Source organism: Bemisia tabaci, chromosome 4, assembly GCF_918797505.1.
Source record: "Bemisia tabaci chromosome 4, PGI_BMITA_v3".
Classification (NCBI taxonomy): domain Eukaryota; kingdom Metazoa; phylum Arthropoda; class Insecta; order Hemiptera; family Aleyrodidae; genus Bemisia; species Bemisia tabaci.
In genome coordinates this window covers 42,370,439-42,387,885 of record NC_092796.1, presented here as the reverse complement: position 1 = coordinate 42,387,885, position 17,447 = coordinate 42,370,439, and the positions used below count along the sequence as shown (strand labels likewise).

At 41.4% G+C, this 17,447-nt stretch overlaps 1 protein-coding gene across 1 annotated transcript in view; it reads left to right on the top strand.

Annotated features, from left to right (window-relative positions):
* The window catches only part of LOC109033627 (protein big brother), a 58,042-nt gene that overhangs the window by 822 nt on the left and 39,773 nt on the right, over window positions 1-17,447 (top strand). The window contains exons 2-3 of the mRNA XM_019046328.2: window positions 7,011-7,097; window positions 7,579-7,689. Coding sequence (XP_018901873.1) covers window positions 7,011-7,097; window positions 7,579-7,689 — 198 coding nt within the window. The remainder of the gene's footprint in view (window positions 1-7,010; window positions 7,098-7,578; window positions 7,690-17,447) is intronic.

The window sequence follows — 17,447 nt, the reverse complement described above, 5'->3', positions numbered from 1 at the left end:
CTGAAATTTGACGAATTTCGTGTTCTTGGAAACGTCCAAGAAAGTGTTGTTTTCCGAGGGGTGGGGGTCGGAGTTTTCCGGGGGCAAAAGTCGAGGGTGGTAACAGGAATGGAGAATTTGCAGGTGTCTGAAATTTGACGAATTTCGTGTTCAATTGGAAACGTCCAAGAAAGTGTTGTTTTCCGAAGGGTGGGGGTCGGAGTTTTCCGGGGGCAAAAGTCGAGGGTGGTAACAGGAATGGAGAATTTGCAGGTGTCTGAAATTTGACGAATTTCGTGTTCAATTGGAAACGTCCAAGAAAGTGTTGTTTTCCGAGGGGTGGGGGTCGGAGTTTTCCGGGGGCAAAAGCCGAGGATGGTAACAGGAATGGAGAATTTGCAGGTGTCTGAAATTTGACGAATTTCGTGTTCAATTGGAAACGTCCAAGAAAGTGTTGTTTTCCGAGGGGTGGGGGTCGGAGTTTTCCGGGGGCAAAAGTCGAGGGTGGTAACAGGAATGGAGAATTTGCAGGTGTCTGAAATTTGACGAATTTCGTGTTCTTGGAAACGTCCAAGAAAGTGTTGTTTTCCGAGGGGTGGGGGTCGGAGTTTTCCGGGGGCAAAAGTCGAGGGTGGTAACAGGAATGGAGAATTTGCAGGTGTCTGAAATTTGACGAATTTCGTGTTCAATTGGAAACGTCCAAGAAAGTGTTGTTTTCCGAAGGGTGGGGGTCGGAGTTTTCCGGGGCAAAAGCCGAGGATGGTAACAGGAATGGAGAATTTGCAGGTGTCTGAAATTTGACGAATTTTGTGTTCAATTGGAAACTACTAAGTGAACTGAACGCAACGGAACGTCCAAGAAAGTGTTATTTTCGAGGGTTAGGTGTCGAAGTTTTCCGGGGTAGTCAAGTGTCGAGGATGGTAACGGGAATGGAGAATTTGCAGGTGTCTGAAATTTGACGAATTTCGTGTTCAATTGGAAACTACTGATGAGTGAACTGAACACAACGATACGTCCAAGAAAGTGTTACTTTCGAGGGGTAGGCGTCGAAGTTTTCCGGGGGAGTCGAGTGTCGCGGATGAAAACGGGAGCGGAGAATTTACAGGTGTCTGAAATTTGACGAATTTTGTGTTTACGAGGAAACTACTGAGTGAAGGATAGCCTTGGTTTCTAAATGGACCGCGTTCAGTGGAGAACCAAGCCGCATCAGCGACTCCTAAATTTAATTGTGCAGTTTAATTTTTTACGTGAAAACCGATGTGCAGATTTTTGTACAAAGTTCCGTGAATTTTCTGCATTGTGCGAAGCAATTTCCTCCAAATTTTCAAAGAAATTCGCACTAACGTTCTCTTGTAAAAAATTAAATTGCCCAGTTACTTTTGGCAATACCCTATCTTGGTTCCATTCTGCTAAACACATGACTCCATGGGTCTGCTAAGATTTCTAAGGGTGCAAATTATCCCAGGAGGGTATCTTGGAAATCAGCGGGGGAACTGTAACATTTCTCTGAGAAAAAATTTCATGTAAATCAGAAAGAACTTCAATCGAATCTTTCTTGTAAGTTATTCCGATTAGTTTGTAAAGAATTGCCGTTGATTTTAAAAGGAGGAGCATGGTACGTTCTAGCTAAAGATCAAAAATGTTTTGGGAAGTTTAGTGCTGCCGGGAGTGGAACCGAGAATTTCCACGTAAGATCCAAAAAACTCTCCCTACGGCTCTCCAAAATGTCAACTTGGATCGTATTTAGCAAAAAGGAACCACCGTGATTACAGTGTTGTAAAAACGTTGCCACTTCATAAGTATCTAAAAAAAACCTTCCAGAATAGCAAATCTTTGTTTTCTTCCCTCCAAAACATTGTTAATTTTAAAGAAAAATAATTGTGTAAAGACTACTGTGCATATTAGGTATTTTTAAAAGAAAAGAAGAAGTTGCACGATTTTGAAAACACTGTAATCGCGCTAGTTCCTTTTTATTAAATGCGATCCACTTGTGCATTTGTTTATGCTCGTTTGTCAACGTCTACCGGGAAAATATGCTGTAACTGGGAATTCTCTGAACTGTGAGAGTATTTCTACTCAGATTCTTTGTAAGGAGTTCGCAGAGGGGAACTCAAAAATTGTCAGTGAAACTATATTATTTCGAGAAAATGTTATCCTCCAAATAAAGAAATCACCTCTAGGGAATCTTTTCCGCAGAATAATTCCAGTATCTTTCTCAAAAATTTCATTTACTTTTAAAGTTACATTGAGGCACGGGTGAGCTCTCATCAACGGATCGAGGGTTTCAGTTTTCCGGGAAATCTCAGTGCCGGCAAAAGGGAAATTGCAGGAAATTATCCATCATTCAAAGCTGTATAGCTTGTGTACTCCCCGCATTGTTCATTTTAGTCGAGAAGTGAGGCAAGACCTTTTTTTGAGGAGGAACACAGGATTAATTAGATCGCGGAAAAGCGTCTTCCCGATTGCCCTGCAAAGTCGAGTGTTTTTCTTAAACCATGGATCGATACACAGACTGCGCGCGCGCTCGCGTTTATGCGTGAAGTACGGCGCGCGTGGATAAAGAACAAAAATAACATGCACTTTACCGTTGAGTTAGGAAACAGGAATAAATAACTACTTTTGAAAAAAGGAAATTCATTTTATTGCGGAAAAACCTATTTTCCTCGTTGCTGTCATGCCCCACGGAGTATCTTGGGTGCGTGTTTGTATACAGATTGCGCGCATGTGTGGGCGGAGAGAAAAATATAAAATTTAGAATAGAAGTATTTTTGAGTGGGGTGCAAAAAAAAAAAAAAAATTCGTGAGGAAAACGTTCGCACAAACATGTACCCCGGAAACAATTTCATCGCTAGAGGAAAATTTTTTCGTCTCGCCTCGTACCTAACGCAATTCGCTATCACAACAAAGCCGATGCAAAGCATATACAGTAACGTAGCAAATAATTCAGTCTCTGCCCAAGGTGATCTTTGATGATCGTTTCCTTGCAACAATCGTTCCGATTTTTCTCCCTAAATATGTATACGTATTCAGAACTATGTTTATATTTCTTGAAAAAGTGAAATCTAAAGTAAGAAAAATCGAGGAAATTTTACAATATATGATGTGGCTTCATTTGATCAAATTGAAGAAGGTGTTTGTAAAAATTTCACCATTTATGTACCTAAACACGCCGCGCGCGCATTCGACCAGGATATAATATTTGCTACCACTATTTCAGCTTCTGGGATTTTTCATTTGCCTACCCTATAAAATGAAGGCAAATCCATTTGCATCAAAAATTGAGGGTCTAGATATCAGTAATTTTCGGAGAATTTTTTTCCTATCGCTTGTTATTCTTTTTTCTCCGTTGATCTATTTAGATTAGTTGGGATGAAAGTGGGAAACGGCTGATTTTCTCTCGACTTTGAAGATAGAAGTTTCGAAGGACGCAAATCAAGACAGCGCTTCTCGCGGGGTGCCACGCGTTTACCACGCGCATACCTTTTTCGGCGTGGGAATGGGAAGGCTCAATTCTTCGATCCGATCCGCTCGTATTTAAATCCACTCCCGATCCAATTTACTCCTCCTCGATTCCATCAACTTGTTTCTCATTTTGTCGCACTGTGGGCATGAGGAGAATGAATATGTAGACGTTTTTTTCTGAAGAATTTAGGTTAGCCTCCGTCCGAAAGCCATTTTCCCTGATCCCACGGACGGTCTCAGTTTTACGGAATCAAATTGAATTTGTATTGAAAGCAAAGCTCCATCTAACATTGTGTGCGATTTCCGTTAACTTTTGCTCGCACCGCGCCCATACATCACTGGATAAAAGCCTCTCGGGTCAGAGACTCAGAGTTCAGACTCTTAAATTTGACCCAAAAAAATCACTCAAGATTCAATCGGATTTTTGTTTGAATTAAAAGAAATTCCGTTTAAATTAAGAGATTTGGTTCTTGATCCGAGCAAAAATCTGATTGCATCAAGAGTATTGTTTTTGTCAAATTCTAAGAGTTTGAGCTCTAGATTCAAGAGACTTTTTTCAAGTATACAACATTTGACATTGCCGTACAACGAAAAGAAGGCGTTGTGAATTTATCAAATTTTTCACTGCTGGACGAAGTTTTTCAGCGTTTTCGCTATCATTCGGGTGTATGCGTCATAAACACTGATTGAACATGTGTCGAAAAAGTTTAAGATCTTATTTTAGCATGTACTCAAGTAGTCAATGTGACTTACAAGCAGGCCTAAAATTCCTTCGTATTCCTTACGCTAATTTGCGAGCGATTTCAATCCTTTTCTTACCATCGAAGGACATTAAAATATGTTTCACTACGATGATTTCGTGCTCTGAACATGACGGATAAAGATTTTAATAGTTAAAACCTATCTTTTCTCAAAATTGCATCTTTTTTTCAAACCATCCGAGCTCGGGTTAGCTTTAACAATGTTAAGCGCATTTTTCCGAGGATGTTCGCATAACTCTCCCCAGTGCTGCGGTTTCAATGAATCAATTTGGAAGTTTTCATGACTTAAGATTTATTTTCTCGTAGAAGTTCACATTTTTCCCAGCGTTGTCTAAAAACTGAAATGGAAAGTTCTATGTTTAGAACTTGGCCTGAAAATTCGCCGGGTACCTCTCTGTGCGACGGGACGCCTATCTCCCGGGCGCAGGCCGGTGGCGTCGCATCCTGCTCACCCTTTGGCTTTGGCGCGGGCGCGACGCCGCACAAAAAAGGGCCGCATTTTCACGGTGATGGTCGATAATCGTAATTGCACCTCGTAACTCACCCGATTGACACCGGCGCGTTGTAATCGTTGTGTCGCGTTGTCGTCGTTGTGTCGCGTCTTGTCGACGTGTCACTTCCCGAGGCAAATGAGCCGTGACGAATCCCAGCCCGCCGGAGCCAAATAACCCTTTGAGATCCGTTCGGCGTCCATCGTCACGGGTATCTGTATCATGCATGCAGAGATGAAATCGGGGACGTTTAGTCAAGCGAAAGCAAATTTCTCGGGAAAGATATCTAGCTCATAAGGCTTTGTCTCCACGGGACGTTTTCATGGGATTTGTCCCAAGTTCGAATCGCAGGAATGAAACTTCTGGGATTTTTCCCAGTTACCGTCTCCACGGGACGGGGCTCATACAGTCCTGCGACTAGTTTGCGCGGGAAGATAAATTAGTTAAAGTCGAGTATTTAACCGGGATTAAAATAATAATTGCACTCAATTGACAATTAGACACATTATTTTAACTAAACAAACATGAACAATGTAGTAATGAATAAAATATCGCACAATTCGTTTTCACTTCTTCTTCTTCTCTCAGTGGGTCCTAGGGGTACAAGTACCATACTTGGTACTGGGAAAAATATTGATTAACTCAATGTTTTTCCCAACTTAGTAAGTGGGATTTTTCCCTGGGACAAATCTCGTGAAACGGCTCGTGGAGACAAAGCCTGAGTACTGCCGTGATAGCGAAGAGAGCCGTAAGTGCAAAAATGAAGTTCTGAGCAAACGGGCTCAGAAGCTTCTGACCGGAACATTTTGTTGAGAGAAGCCTCCGTTCTTTGTCAAATTGCTACTAATCGTCCCAAAGACTCCTAGAAATCGTATGGATGATTAAAAATCGACTGATTTTATTTCCATTTCATAAAAAGGGTATTTTTCATTTTCATGCTAGGTTATTGTTAGGCAAGACAGCCGTAAGTGCTATCTTCTGCATGCTTCCGTGGTTGCGTTTTGGACGCACAACAAACACATTTTCAGGGTAGAAATTGGCAGAAGAGGGCGGCACTTTACTGGAAAGCACTGTTTTCATTGGCTCTCGCATACACCTGCGGCAGTCTTGAAAAAAACTATGTCATTTTTTGTGCCCTTACGGTTTTCTCATTTGTCTCGTTTTCATTAAATTAGGATGAATTTTGCTGTTTTAGCTGTCTCAGTAATTTCATCTTAAAGAGTTTAGACGAATTTTGAAGAAAACTCGATTTCGAAAATTTTGCACTTACGGTTCTCTTCGTTATCGCGGCAGAGTAGAAGCGATCCTTACAGCACAAGACGTAAAATAAAACAATAAAAAGTAAAATCGTAAAACAAAGGTAGTTGAATGGACCATAGGTAGGAACCGAATTTACGAGAAATGCCAAGCTCATCAAGTTTGAATCGAGAGAAAAAGGTTTGAAGCTTTATCCTCCCTAAAATCCATGTTTAGGCAGGGCCGGATTAAGGGGGTGGCCACATGGGCCGCGGCCCATGGCGGCAAATCTAGGGGGCGGAAAATTTTGAAATTTTTTTTAAATGTAAGTATAAAAAAAGTCGGATTTAGAAAAAAAAAATACAAACGAAAAAAGGAGACAAAATCTCTCATTTCCTGAGAGTATGGTAATTTCTAATTTTGTCGTCTTTCAGTGATACGAGTGACAGCACCTTTAATTAGTCGAGTTAAGGGAGAAACAAAACACGCAATTTGGCCTGGAACGGCGCGACTTGGAGAGAAATGATGACGAGGACTTGAGATGAAAAGGAGAAGCCCTCGGCGCCGCGCCGCGATCGATCGGCATGTAACACATATTAGCGCCTACAAGACTGCACGAATACTTCACGCATTGCATCAAACACAGTGCGGTCACTGCGGTCAGCGTGAAACGGATAGCGCCTGCAAGAATATCTGAATACTGCACGCATTGCGTCAAACACAGTGCGTTCAGCAGCGGTCGGCGCGGCGTGAAAATCATAGTATCTTCAAGACTGTCGGAATACTTCACGCATTGCGCCAAACTTGTAAAACTCTTTTATTCAAAATAAATTACTGAAAAAAAATGAATTAATAAATTTTACTGAGAGTTTGGTTCGTTTCCTTTTGTAAAAAGGAATTTTAGGAGAAATAGAGATATATGTTTAAAGAAACGCGATAGGTAGTTTGTTATATCGACTTTTACCGCCTGTATGACGTACATTAAGTTACCAAGTAAAACTTTACCGTGAAGCCATCCCTTCAAACCGTCCAGTTTTTTGATACTTGTGCTCTGATTAATTTTGAATTTTCTCTGTTACAGGTACGATACACCGGATACAGGGATAGACCTGCTGAAGAAAGACAAGTGAGATTCCAAAATGGGTGCAGAGAAGGACATACAGAAATAGTAAGTAATTTTTAACCAATGTTGGTCTCAAGTTTTTGAATTAAGTGAAGGTGACAATTGTCATCTTCTGAACAGGACAGTCTTCCTGATCACGGAATCGTGCCTCAATGATCGAAAGGTTGCAATTGTAAAATTAACGAAGACTAGAAAGCCTATAAATTTCCACGACCTCTTTGATTGAAGATTGTTGAGTATATACAAAAGAGAAATGGAAATTCGCTTCAGAACTTTACCGGCTTAAAATGATAAAATGTGCTTTTCTATCTAAATGTCAAGGTATATATTATATGAATATTTACAAATAAATAGTAGTAGTAGTATTTTAGTTAATAAATATGTATTGTGGTATCTTCATATGATATTTTATGATATGTCATATCATACGATATCAGCATCATATATCATTTGATATCATCATCATATATCATATGATATCCTCTTTATATGACATCTTACGTTCTTCCTTTGCTCATCCCAACAGGCTTTTGTGGCGACTGGTACGAACCTTCAACTAGTGTTTAATATTGGAGCCAATGGCTACCATCTGGGTGCTGCAAATAGAGAATGCGATTTCGACAAAGAAAGAGGAAAGGTAAGAGTCAAAAAATTTTACATTACTTACAGCGCTATTGTTGTTGGTGCAGTAGTCCTCTGTTTCTTTTCCCTCGGTCTTCTTCTCTTCGCACCCTCGCTTTCTCTATCTCTCTTTTGTATTTTTAACTCATTAGTTATTGAACATTTGATTTATTGTTAAGAGGCTGGAAACCTTTCCAGAACATCATGATTATTCGCAACTTATTGTCAAAATATCGCAATTTTTCCATTGAAAAACGCTGCTCGGGACAGTTCGATTTGATGCACTGAAAAAAAATTCTCGGCGTTTTTACCACGGTCCGTTGGTACGTTTACCATCTCACTTTTTTTACCAATTATTGGTAATTTTACCAAGACAGACTGGTAGGCTTACCTAAAAACTGGTATTTTTACTGTTTTTTCAAGTAAGAATACCACTTTTATTGGTAATCAATTCCCGGTAACTTTGCCATTTTATCTCGGTAATTCTACCACAGTCGATAAAAACATCGGCGTTTTTACCAAGGTCCAGTAAAATTACCGAGAAAGTTCAATAATTTTACCGAGAATTCTCGGTAAAATTACCAATTCTATAAAAGGTAATTTTACCAAAAAAAAACTGGGATTAAATAGAACCCTGAATTCTTGATAATTTTACCCTTTTCTTAGTAAATACACCGAGATTTTTTTTCAGCGTTTAATGAATATATTTGATTTATTGTTAAAAGGCTAGAAACCTTTTCAAGAACATCATGATCATTCGCAACTGAATGTCAAAATATCGCAATTTTTCCGTTGAAAAATGCTACTTCGGGCAGTTCAATATGATCAGAGTTGCATCGATCTACCATAAGCTGAGTCCAATTCGGACTGAAAATCTCTCCGTGCTTTTGACGCGACTATTGGCGATGACAGTCGGCCATTTGTAATAACTTAGAATTGGGATGAAGCTTTCCCCAAGCTGGAGACCCCACGTAGCAAATAATGGGGCAAGTTGCCGAGCCAACGCGTTTGTAAAATCTATTTAATTAGTCACCCTCGTGCGCACCCCCTTACATCCCTCCCCTTCTTGCAGAGCACCCTGGATTCCTAACCCTGTCTCCGCGGGGATCCCTGCGAGTTGCCAGACCATGAAACTTCGAAACAAATCCATGGCTAGAGGATTTATTTCGTTAACCAACAGGGTAGCTCTGCTGAACTAAATAGAAACATCGTATGAGATTTCAAATGTTGCCAAATTTCATCTCAGAAAATATGTATCTTTGAAGAACTTTAAAAATGTTTTTTTCTTGAAATTTTCAAAATTTTTAGAACAAATTATGAACGATGTCCTGTGGAAAAATCGAATGAAAATACTCTCGAATTTTGCTGAAAATTCGTGATTTTTCGGTAGAAATTTGGCAACGCGTTATGACTTACATTGAATTCTTCCATAAAATTGCAGCGCTCAAGCTGATTCGAACAATTTTAGTCTTGAGTTTTTGTAAAATTAAGTTTTACATTTTCAATATTTTCCACTGAAACAGCACAAGAATCGGATGAAAGTTAAGATGAAGGGGGATGACAAATAAAACTAAGTTTTTTCTTTCTTTTTAGCGTCGTTTGGTATCGCACGATGGCTCGTCTTTGTAAAATGATTAAAATTATATAAATTAAAAGGCAGAAATAAATCCCGTGCAGCAACGACTGTTAAATGAAGCTTAAGAAACCCTGTAAGATTTAAAGAGGTAATGAAAGTGCAAAAAGGAATTATATTTTTGGATTTTTTTTAAGAAACATTTACGGAGAGGTGAAACTTAAGTTTAAAAAAAAAATGTTTTTTAAACAGCAAGATCTAATGTAGTTTTGCAACACGTAAATGTTAAGAAAAAGTGTTTTCAACAGGATCTACTGTAGTTATTCAAAGCCTTTTTAGGCCAAATTACTGAAATATTACTCGAAAATTGTAGTGCTGTAAAACGGTTTGCTGTAAAATTTTACCTGTTTCGTAAGTGCTTATTATTCCCCTTACTTGAAAGGTATTTTTTCTAGTTTTGCCCCGAAGTTAATTCAAGCTTAAAACCTCCTCAACAGAAAATACGCCCAATTTGCGCGCATTTGTTCATAGAGATGATTTTATCATTTTGCAAAAGAAGGACCGATTCCTCAATGTACTCTTGTGTATTGTATCATGTTTTTCCTACCAATCTTTCTGAGAGGCATTGCTTCTCACTACTGAAGTTTCATTCGTCTCGAAATCCGAAAATATTGCATCATGTTTCCTCCCTATCTTATTGAGCGGCATTTCCTCCAACCACTGAAGTTTCAGTCAGTCTGAAATCCGAAAATTTGAGATCAACCCCGAAAAAACGCTCAAAAATTCATCATCAACCCGACATCCGCGGGAACTCGCAGCTCGCGGACCGGAGCCGCGTTTGCAATGGCGAGTCGAGGGGAGGGCAAAGCGCGAGCAAAATGGCGGAGCACCCTTTGAGCGTCGATCAAAGGGCGATATGAGTTATTTCCCCGCCACTGACGCCCCTTCGCCGAGAGGGGTCGCGCTCCGAAGTATCACTTTACCCCCGCCCTCCCCGGGGCTCGCTTGTATCATTGTCGTGACATTTTTTCCCGGGGCCCGCTTTTAAGTGACATGAATGGTAATTTTTTGTTCAGCTTTCCGGTGGGCCTCCGTTTTCGATTGCCTAATCGGCTCCGCGAGGTATAAACATTGTCCGAAGAGCTTATTGTGTATCTCTGTGTACACTCCCTTAAGTGCTCCCCTCGAAATGCTATGATTTAGGGGGCGCAGCCCTCCAAACAGCCCTTTATCCGCTATATAATAACACGCTTCTCGTTTTTCGGGGCCGTGAACCAGTTGTGCTCCGTCGAGGGTTGGTCCTCGGTTAACGAATCCTTCGATCCGTGTATCAGATTTCTCATGTTGTGCTCGCTGAATCTAAAATGGCGTCAAAGGGAATTTTAGCACAAGTTTTGGCTTCCTAAGCCATCAGTTGACGTTTTTTTCTCGCGGATCAGAAACAATTAATTTGATGGGGGTAGTTGCAATAATATCGTGACGATCATAACAATGTATCTTCTATCTTTAAAGCATTTCAATGCGAGACAAAAATTCAATTTTTTCGTGAGTAGGTATGCTCAGGTCATTATAACTAGTAGCTTTTTTTTTTTACTAAAAAGTCAAAGTGGAACCAGTATTTTAGGAAAGAGGGGGTATCGATAAAGGGCCGCTTTTGAGCCTACCTTGAATTTCCCCAATTCTGTTCATGTTTTGCTCATTTAGAGTCCATATTTTACGGAATGCGACATAATTTAATGTTTTCGGTCTCTTTTCAGGTGTAATACTGACCTGAACACGGTACTGACAGGCGATTTTTGGCGAAAATCGCGGATTTTTCGGCATTTGACTGCAAATCCACCAAATCCGTATTTTTCGCCAAAATCTGCCTTCAGACTTATGTTCAAGCCAGTATAAGACTATTAGAGCGACCGAAAATGACCAAATCATGATGCATCTCGTGAAATACGGACCTTCAGTGAGCAAAAAAATCATACTGTTGAGAGCATTCATGGTGGCCTCAAAAACGGCCCTTATCATACCCCTCCACTACCCCATTTATCATACAGTCTTTATAGATACATCTTCAGATGCGACCTCACCAAAATTTTGTTTCTTGTATTCCAAGCAAGACAATTTCTTTTCGCTGTAGTGAGTCGACGTTGCAGCTCTCGCCTCGAAAAACGATAGCATGACTCATGATCCTCGGCTCAGATGCGACCTCACCAAATTTTTGTTTCTTGTGTTCCAAGCAAGACAATTTCTTTTCGCTGTAGTGAGTCGACGTTGCAGCTCTCGCCTCGAAAAAAGATAGCATGACTCATGATCCTCGGCTCAGATGCGACCTCACCAAAATTTTGTTTCTTGTATTCCAAGCAAGACAATTTCTTTTCGCTGTAGTGAGTCGACGTTGCAGCTCTCGCCTCGAAAAACGATAGCATGACTCATGATCCTCGGCTCAGATGCGACCTCACCAAATTTTTGTTTCTTGTGTTCCAAGCAAGACAATTTCTTTTCGCTGTAGTGAGTCGACGTTGCAGCTCTCGCCTCGAAAAAAGATAGCATGACTCATGATCCTCGGCTCAGATGCGACCTCACCAAAATTTTGTTTCTTGTATTCCAAGCAAGACAATTTCTTTTCGCTGTAGTGAGTCGACGTTGCAGCTCTCGCCTCGAAAAACGATAGCATGACTCATGATCCTGGGCTCAGGTGCGCCCGAACGAAGCGGGTTGGTCGAAGTCGGAGAGGCTGAAAAATTGAGCCCGACCGCAGTTTCCTCGGCTCGCGGTGTTTCGATCTTGGGGTATAATAATTACGATACCGGTCGCGGTAATTGGCCTCGATCCTTACCGGCCTGCGGTTTCCTCTGCGGCTTGGCCCGGCCCCGGCCCGTTTCGACATTACCGTAGGCACCACCGCACCATTGCGGCTCCGACTCCAGCGACGCGACGTGACGTACCCCGTCCTTTTCTCCCGTTGCCGAATCAGGAGCCAGCGAACGAGCCGAAGTAAGGGAGGTTTGCTCTCGCCACGCTGAGAAAAAAAAAGTTTGGTCTTATGAACCGAGTGTACGGTGATCAATATCGGCCGTATTGTTCGGTTCGTGCGACCGCACTGGGAAAAAAACACATTGGATCTAGAGTCCAGACTCTTAAAAACATCTACAAGGAAAAGGACTCTTGATCCAATCAGAATCTAGTTTAAATCAAGAACCAAGCCTCTTAATTTAAGCGGATTTCGTTTTGATTCAAGCAAAAATCCGATTGAATCAAGAGTATTTTTTCTTGTCAATGTTTTCAAGAGTCTGGATTCTAGATCCAATGTGATGTTTTTTCCGGTGATAGGTTGCATGAACCGGGGGCACGGTTTCCAGAACCGAAAGAGCGGTTACATGAACCGAACAATACCGCCGATATTCATGAACACCGTGCTTTCGGTTCATATAACCGAAGTTTTTTTCCCAGTGTATGAAGTCTATTTCAACGAGAGTGGCCCCCAAAATGCATCCAAGGGAGGTGGATCAATTCGTTGCCATCCTGACATAGGGAAGTAACTACACTTGGCAATGAACCCTGTGTTCCATGTAACTCTATGCTTTCTCTGGCTCATCTTTAAATGTAGTTACGCCTTTTTGTCAGCCAGCGACGAATTTTCCAAAATTGTCCTGGAGAGACCCTCCGTAATCTTTATTTGCATTGACCGCATGACCCATAGCCGTTCTGGAATAGTGATGATCAAACCACATCCAGAAAATTGCACGAGCTACGTCTATGAGGAGGAGTGTCTGAATGTCTGAAATTGACGTCTGAAGTGGGTGACCTCTCAAATCAAGAAGAAACTAGAATTTAGGGGAGGAAGGAAGTACATTTTATAGCTTGAGTGTGCTCACGTAAAAAAATACATACATTACGTAAAAGTCACTCGATAGTCTACTAATGGGCAATTTTTCATGGTAAAAGTATGTAGGAATGATTTTTCTCTCATAATGAAATGCAGTCCTCTCGACAATTGTATAAAGCTCACTCGCTTTGTGTGCTTTTTTATACTAAAATAATACAGAATATGTCAAAGTTACGCTTTCACCCCTTAAAACTTTACCATCCTATTGCACTAAGCTGTTAATTTGTCAACTCCAACACCTTCCTTCCGGAAATCGTGACAACCATGCCCCTTTTCCAATCTATTTTTTTAAGTTTGCGGTCGAAGCTCGTAGGTGAGGAGCCGCGCGGTATGCGAGAGGCGAGACACTCTTGCGGGGAGAGAAAAGAAACTCCAAGTTGAGTTTATGCGCTCGACCACCAAACCGCAGGCCAGGTTCTCCGTATCGTATTTGCATCATGCTCTTGTCCCTCAGCATTTCCTTCTTTCATACTTGATGCGCTCTTGTCTCGTTGATGAACCTCGCAGCTAGCGAGTCATCGTCGGCTATCCAAGTGTGAAAGGCTTGCATCAACGCACCGCATGCATGGACTTCGAAATCAGCGCAGTGGCATATCATGACCGAAAAGTGAGCGTACTTATGCTGAAAGGATGTATGTACTTATGAAAATTGTATTCTAATGAACTACATGCACGTGGGATTTCCTTGTTTCACAGTTATTTTTGATTAAAATCACATAGATTCGTTTTTTACCGAAACATCCAACTCCAAAACAACAAGTAAAATCAAGATAAGGGTAGATAGAATCGGAGGCTATGAAAAATGGGATTTCGCCTTCAATTTTCGGGGTAGGCCAGAGAGCATCCTGCGCTTGGCAATATTTATCTAATCGAGGGTTTAAGGCGTGCAATATCTACTCATGAAGTAAAGAAGCATTTTGCTGAACTCCAACTTCCGATGGTGCGATGTGTTGGTGCAGTCTCAACCTGGGAGCTTTACGATGAGCCTCGGGATTGATATCGGATAATACCATCCTTTCTCGGCAAAATTGTCGACAGGAGAAGTTTGTTGAATCGCAAAACTCGCACCTCTACTCATACAGCAAGTGAAGACTTGGCGTCTGACAATGAGTTCATTTTCATGACTGTAATAACGTTGACCAGGGCGCTTCTCGATATTTGGCAACTTGCGTTTCGTACAGTCAAGTTCATGTGGAACAATCGACGGATATCGATGTAAAAGCCGGCTCGCGCACAGAATCCACTATTGACAAAATCCCTTAATGGAGGAAAAAACAGTGTTGCCACCTTGAAAGAATCGCCACCGACGTTGACCATGAGCGATTATACCTATAAATATCGGCGCCCTCCTGAGTCCTGACAAAAAGGTGTAACCATACTCTACTACGAGCCCAGTCGCGCATGGAATTCAATGCTTTTCCGGGGTCATCTCAGTGTAGAGTTACGCCGTTTTGTCAGCCGGGTTACGACGTATCAGTATCAAGAAATTAACAGTTAAAAACATCAAAGGGGATCAAAATCAAATCCCCGTAAATGACGAGTCCAGGCCACCAGCATCGGATACTCCCGAATTCGGGGGTTGGAGGAGGGCGGAGGGGGTTGCGCGAACCGGACCGACGGATTGACCAGATGCAAACTCGGTCCCGCTCCTCTGTGAAAACGACCTGATTCCTTTTTATCCCGTTGCGGGATCTTGTGGTTTTTAAGTTGTGCACGGGCACCAGAGATGGCCGAGGGCCTCAAATCGTTGCTCCTCTGACGTAAGGGCGTATCTCGATTTTCTCATGAAACCCAGAAAGCATGGATTTATATGTAAAACAGGGCTCACGTGGGAATCAAGACACGCCCTTACGTCAGAGGGGCGACGAAATAAACCCGATTTGTCTAAAAGGAAGCACGGCCGAGTTCAGACGAGCCTTGATGTTAAAGAGTTCAGGTATATTCCAGGGTTCACCTGGAAGAAGACATGTTCATGTTTCGGAATATTCGGGTTTATATTTTGATCAGTGTCTGGGATGAAATTTGGGAAAGAGATACTCCCCCGTCTAGATGGGCTGCTTAGCCTCCTCGGTTCAGTTGAAATCCCATCATTGTAAATCGTGCCGTGTATAGCCGGATTTTGCTTAAATCTGTCAATAGTAGATGCAAGTCGTATCTTGAGCACGTGCCAGTTTCACAAAATGTCTCTCGGGCATGGAAAGAGTGATGCAATGTCTGGCACTCTACTGCCGCTCTTTGGGCAGTTTTTAGGTTTTAATTGAAGAATAAAAATCATCGGTTCTCATAGCACACCTAAGACTTCGGTAAAGGTAATCAAATATTTTGTTCTCAGAATTCAAAACTCGGATGACGTATTCATGTTTTTTTCGTCACAGCAAGACTTGGAATTGGTATAAGAAATCTCGATTTTTTGAACCGATGCTAGATTTTATAACCGAAAACTTTACTCGCCCAAGTTGATAACTTTGGTGTACCGCATGAATTGAAGTTTGGTCTTTGCAACTGAAGTTTTTTTTTTTCATTTTTTTCTCTCTTTATAGTTTAGATTTTGACATTATAGGATGAATTTGGTTTTTCAATGAATATTTTCTATAGATTTTTTGCTTGAATCAATGAAAATACACCTAAACAATTTCTGAAGTAGCCAAAAAAGCGCCGCATTTCCCCTTTTTACAGCATGAGGAGCCTCAGTAAAATTTATCTTAAATTTTCTCGAGGTTTTAATTTACCTGCACGTGGTTCATAAAATTTAAACAAGAAAAACCATATTTACTTTTTTCCAGTTTTGGGAAACTAAAGTTTTTTTTACATTATTATTAACTGAGGCATGGCGTGAAGATGGAGGTTCTGGAGGGTTACGACTGCCTTCCCGCGCGAAAATATCTTCTGTGAAAAGGTAATTTAAAAAGAAGAAGAAGAAAAAGAAGAATATGCGACTTTTTGCCTTTGAATCCCCTGCTCCCATCCATCGACAAAAAATCTTCTTTCCTCGACTTGTAAATAAAAACGCACTAACTTTATTTTTGCATTAAAGGGTGAAACTAATATCGGATTGGGTTCATAAATTTAAAATTAATGAAAACTTGATCTCATAGACCTGCAAAAGCCCTCCAATCAACACGGTGCCGATGAAAACACCAGTCCAGGCGCGATGAGCAAATTCAGAGAGTGGGTGGTCCGTGTTTTGCCTACCCTCCATGCCCCAGTTCATTAGCCACGTACAATATGCCCAAGCTCGCCTCCACCCGGGGGTGCGCTCAGCCCTCGTATTGATCTTCCCTTCATCCCCCCTCTACCTCCTCCCGACACTCAGCATTCTACCCCCTTCTCCTCATCATCCCCCCCCCCGTCCGTAACAAAGCTCTCGGCGCAGGAATGTGGCCCTCCTCTACATTTGCAGCTTTCTCGGAGCTTTGAGGGATTTTGCGAAATGGGGATGAGATTCAGGGTGAGCTGCTGCGTCCGCCTTATGCGACTAAAATAAATTCGAACAGATTTCCGCCAAGGCTAGTGGACTGCGTTTCACTTGCAGATATGCATCTTTTATTTCAGAGACAATAAAAGTTGCTTTTTGTACCTCTTCATCTTGATGAAATTAAATTTTAAATAATTCATATATATAAAGCGATTACTTACAATAAATGTGGCGAAAACTAAATTGAATTTGACTACTTCACTGCTCTAAAAAATAGAAACAAAGTGACAAGTAAAAATTCAATGTTTCAAAAAAATATAAACGTTAAACCTCAGAACTTCATTTTTACACGCACAGCTCTCTTCGACAGCTCGGCAGCATTGCGGAGAAGAAAACTTCGGCTAGAATTTCTTAACTTTACTTTAAACTCATATGGAACACTGAAGTTTCTGGCCTAGGAAACCAAATAGTCGTCAGTTTGACCAGCTCTTCTAGAAAAACACTTATGTGCATAGGGAAACTAATGGCACATACCTCGTTTTTAAACCGGGCTAGAAGTTATAATTCCAAATTGAAAAAAGTAGTCCATATATCGTCGCTGCTCTAACATGAAGGCGTATCTCAATTTCCATGTGAGCCCTGTTTTACATATAAATTCATGCTCATTGGGGATCGTGCGGAATCGCGCCGCGCTAACCGCACCGTGATTGGCGCAATGCGTCAAGCATTCCCGACAGTCTTGTAGGCGCTGTGACTTTCACGCTAACTGCACTGTGTTCGGCGCAATGCGTGAAGTATTCACGCAGTCTTGTAGGCGCTATCCGTTTCACGCTGACCGCGATGACCGCACTGTGTTTGATGCAATGCGTGAAGTATTCGTGCAGTCTTGTGGGCGCTAATATGTGT